Genomic DNA, 4,509 nt, shown 5'->3' on the forward strand with positions numbered 1-4,509 from the left:
GAAATATAAAGCACTATAGTTGACCATGTTCTTGTGCATGGAATGCTGCAGGCTCATCTACAGGGTTTTTACACTACTTACATTACAATTGCAGTAGCAGTACTTCAGATGAGAGCACTTTCACTATTCTTTGTACTGTAAAAACTGTAGCAAACACCCTCAAACTCGTAACTGTTGAATTGATTTGTAGCCAAGTACTTCTTACATGTATTTGAGTCGACTTTCTAGGGGAGGCAGAGAAAATCTTTTGTCAGAAGACTAAGAAACTGCTATAGTATAACAAATAAGGATATTACCAACACTGTAATGCAACTTGGCAGAGGATGCTGAATTTATTTATTTATTTATTGCTGTACAGTAACTGACAGTGTATTCCAATGTGTGTTTACTGTATATTCAGTTGTTTGGACTTTGAACTTTTCTCTTCTAGTGCTTTTCATCTAATGTAGAATCACTTTACAGTAGTGTATTGAAAGTAAAAAGTTGTGATAAAATAGTGAATTGTTTCATGAATTGTGTGTTAGCAATCGACAAAAACTGTAAAGTGTTTAGTGTATATAATGAGTTGCATTTGTAGGGGTTATTACAGCACAATTCTTAACCCCAGCCTAGACCTCACTAATTTTCAAACCCTATTGCCATGTTCATGTTTCATTTTTTTTAAATAAAGAAACAGTGCCTTTTAACATTTTCTGGAGCTGATGCTTTGCTAAAACATTCTTGCAGTGTCACAGTAAAAGCAAATGAACCATGACCTCTTATTGCAGTGAATAAGGTTTTACATGTAAGTATTTTGCACTTTGGAACAAAATGCTACTGTAATCTACGTAAATTATTACAGTTAGTGTGCAGTTAAAAAGAAAACTGAATGGAGTGTGAAAATGCTAGTGTTCACATGGTGAAAGCCGCCGGCTTTGGTGACATTGATGGTTTGTGAACACTACAGGAACACATGGTGTCAAATGCTGAATAGAGTTGTGAAACACAAGAATAGCATTAATAGTTCTGAGAAATATTTTAGAAAATGTGCTTTATGTTTGTGACATTTGGCTTTCATAATGAATTTCAGAGTCGCAGCTGAGAAAAAAAAAACTGTAATAGGAATAGAGATTTACATAAAAAACAAAACCACACACACACACACACACACACACACACACACAAACCAAATATGAGCAACAGAAGCACTAACAAAACAAGATCTGAAAATCAATTATATGAGCTTCTCTTCACACTGCATGTGGTTTATTTGGCATCACGGCACCATTAAATACATTTTTAGTTAGTTATTACAGTTTTTCTCAATTGCTAACACACAATTCATGAAACAATTCACCATTTTCTCACAACTATAAACACAATCTGAAAACTATACACAAACTTGCACAAACCTCAAACTTCCAGGTCAAAACCAAATATTCTAGTCAAAAACATATTCTCTTCTGTCAAAATTAAACTTTGGCCGCAGATGGTGCACAAACCTAACAAATACACAGACTACTCCAATGTCTAGAAAACACCAGTGAGATCAATTCAAAACACTGTTACTAAAACTGAATCAGGGGAAGGGTGAAGGTACAATAAAATACAAGCATTTAGAATTTTTTTTTTTTTTTATAATATTACAGACTATAATATTACAATTTTTTTTTCAACTACTTACATTTTCTAAACTTTACCTCTTTTTTTCAAAACTTACACAAATCCAAGAATTGCACACACAAAATGCCTCACATCTCTTGCAAAATGACACACTGCATTCAAAAGATCACAAACACATCTCAAAAGCAAACATCTGTCTTACGTTGTAAACACTTTTGCCATAATAATATATTTTTGGATATGTCATATACACACAGTAATTCAAAACCATTTCTGTACAAGATCGAAAGTAATTGTCAGAGAGATTTTGAAAAATTCACAGTAAACACGAAAGCAAGATTGAAACCAAACGATTTTTTTTTTACTGTAAGCATTTGTGGTTGTGAATACAGTACTAGAGAAGAGAAAAGAAATACAACAATGTGTAGTTGGATAGAATCCAAACATAATTTTGAAAAAAGATGGAATTGTGTGTGTGTGATGGTTGGGTGCATCTAGGCTCAATCCCTCCTCCGGGCTGGGTCCGGCCACAATACTTCATCCACGTCACATGCTATGTTCTCTCTTGCCAGACACCGTGGAAAGAACCTCCTTGTATGGCGTATCCAACCTTGGATGGAGGCGGCATCAATGTCTCCACATGCCTCCTCCATTGCCTGGAGAAGTGTCATGTTGACATAGGGATGACGATCATACACTTTCCAGCGCCATGTGGAGAAAAATTCCTCTATAGGGTTTAGAAATGGTGAATATGGAGACAGGTAGACAACAGAAAAATGGGGATGAGTAACAAACCAGTTTTGGACCTGATGGGCGCGATGAAAGCTGACATTATCCCAGATGATGACAAATCTTGCCTGGTCTTCATTCTGCAGACCTTGAACAAGCATATCATGAACAGCATCCAGAAAACGTATGATGTGATCAGTGTTATAGGGGCCAAGTCTGGCATGATGGTGCAGGACACCATTCTGTGTAATTGCAGCACACATTGTAATGTTTCCGCCACGTTGTCCAGGGACATTGACAATGGCCCTTTGTCCAATGACATTTCTCCCCCTTCTTCTGGTTTTGCTGAGATTGAAGCCCACCTCATCCACATAAATGTATTCATGGATGATAGCATGGGCATCCATCTCCAAAATTCTCTGTAAAAGACAAAATAACATGTAGATCAGTATATGCACAACCCAATAGCTTGACTTGGTAGGTGCAAGTCTGATATATTGGAGAAAGTGTTGTATGCATACCTCCACAAAGTCATGTCGAAGGTTCTTGACTCTGTCACAGTTCCTTTCAAATGGGACCTTATACAGCGGTTTCATTCTCAGTTGATTTCTCTGGAGGACACGATGTATTGTTGAGGGGCTCACAGCATTTATGTTAGCAAAAATTGTGGCATCATTAAGGATATGATTGCATATTTCACGAATTCTTATAGCATTATTGGCCAAAACCAAATTCACGATAGCCATCTCTTGCTCTTCAGTGAACTTGTGACCTCGCCCACAATGAAACCTTCGCCTTGCTACTCTGTAGAAGATTCAAGAATAGTGCTAGTGTGTGCCATAAACTGTAACATAATACATACTATTTTATACAATCTAGTCAGAATGTCTTCTTACATTGAGCTGTACTGTTGTACAGTATGATAACCCACCAGACTGTGACCAATTGTGCAGTGCACTACAGTAAATGGATGCATGGGTGCTAAAATATATGTATTATAGTATACCGTATGTTATGCTGAAATAGCTATTATGTGTACATTAGAACATGTACATTACAGTAAATTGTTACATACCTGTTATCATTTCTAAAGGTTCGAATTATACCCACCACTGTAAATCGACTCAAATTAGGCTGGACTCTCTGTCCAGCCTCTCTCATTGTTAGACTATGGTTGATCACATGATCAATGATAGTAGCCCTAATCTCATCAGAGACCACTCTTCTTGTTCCTGGTCTTTGTCCTCCTCCTCTTCCCTGTCCGACTCGTCCTCTTCCTCCTCGTGCTCCTCTTTGAGCTCCTCGTCCTCTAACTCGAACTCTGCCTCGTCCTCTGGCTCTCCCTCCAACTCCCCTTACTCTGTCTACATTGTTTGCATCTTAATGCTCTTGCCATTTAATTCACTAAAAAAACTAGTGAACTTAAAAACGTGGTACTCAGAGAGAGTGTCCGAGACGTTATTTTTCGTTATGGGAGAATTGTGAAATCTTGATCAAGTGAAATTGTGGTTAAATCCACGGGTGTTTTTGCCTGTCAAAGAGATCTGCCAGATCTACAATAAACGTTATTGTATTAATTGCAGTAAATCTGTAGATTAATTTACCTCACTCTAAACGAGTGGAGATTGTTCAGCGCTATAAAGATAAGAATCTAAAGAGTGCTTTTTGGTTGTTCAGTGTGAAATGCGCCGCCATTTCACATGAAGAATGTAAGCTGTTTGTAACCATAAACTGTCTAACCTGCATGCTAGCGTGCTGCAAAGTACGTTGCCATGTTGAAGTGACTTGCTCTGTTACATCTGAACTTTATCTTTCACTATTCCATACAGATTTCATCCTATCTCTCTCCCTCACCTCCCTTTGAAAAGAACATTGACAGCTGCAAACGTAATAGACCTTTTCCCTTCAGCGTGTTACTATATCAGTTTAAACTGCTACTGTTGTGTTGTTATTAACAATTAAACCCTGGCAAGCCTAGGCCTTCTTACCTTAAATGCTACGTTGGGATTAATTCAGTTATAACTGCTCTTATAATAGTAATGACATCAGTAGATATGCACGCATAGCTACTTGGCTAATGACGCTCAAAGGACGGGATGTCGAGGCAAGATATGCCCAAAACCACAGATCATATCTAGGAAACGGGCTAGCAGCCTGCCAGAACTGTTCAACGGACAC

General features: G+C 37.9%; 1 protein-coding gene across 1 annotated transcript; it reads right to left on the reverse strand.

Annotated features, from left to right (window-relative positions):
* Positions 1 to 891: 891 nt before the first annotated feature.
* On the reverse strand, positions 892 to 3,029 carry LOC107663208 (uncharacterized). Its single transcript, XM_016453384.1, has 3 exons — positions 2,853 to 3,029; positions 2,213 to 2,750; positions 892 to 965 (listed from the first exon to the last, which is right to left on the reverse strand). Exons 1-3 carry the CDS (start codon positions 2,925 to 2,927, stop codon positions 892 to 894), a joined length of 687 nt encoding a protein of 228 aa, XP_016308870.1. The 5' UTR covers positions 2,928 to 3,029.
* Between the last annotated feature and the right edge of the window lie 1,480 nt (positions 3,030 to 4,509).

The sequence above is a fragment of the Sinocyclocheilus anshuiensis genome, unplaced genomic scaffold, assembly GCF_001515605.1.
Source record: "Sinocyclocheilus anshuiensis isolate Anshui unplaced genomic scaffold, SAMN03320099.WGS_v1.1 scaffold2401, whole genome shotgun sequence".
NCBI classification, from domain to species: domain Eukaryota; kingdom Metazoa; phylum Chordata; class Actinopteri; order Cypriniformes; family Cyprinidae; genus Sinocyclocheilus; species Sinocyclocheilus anshuiensis.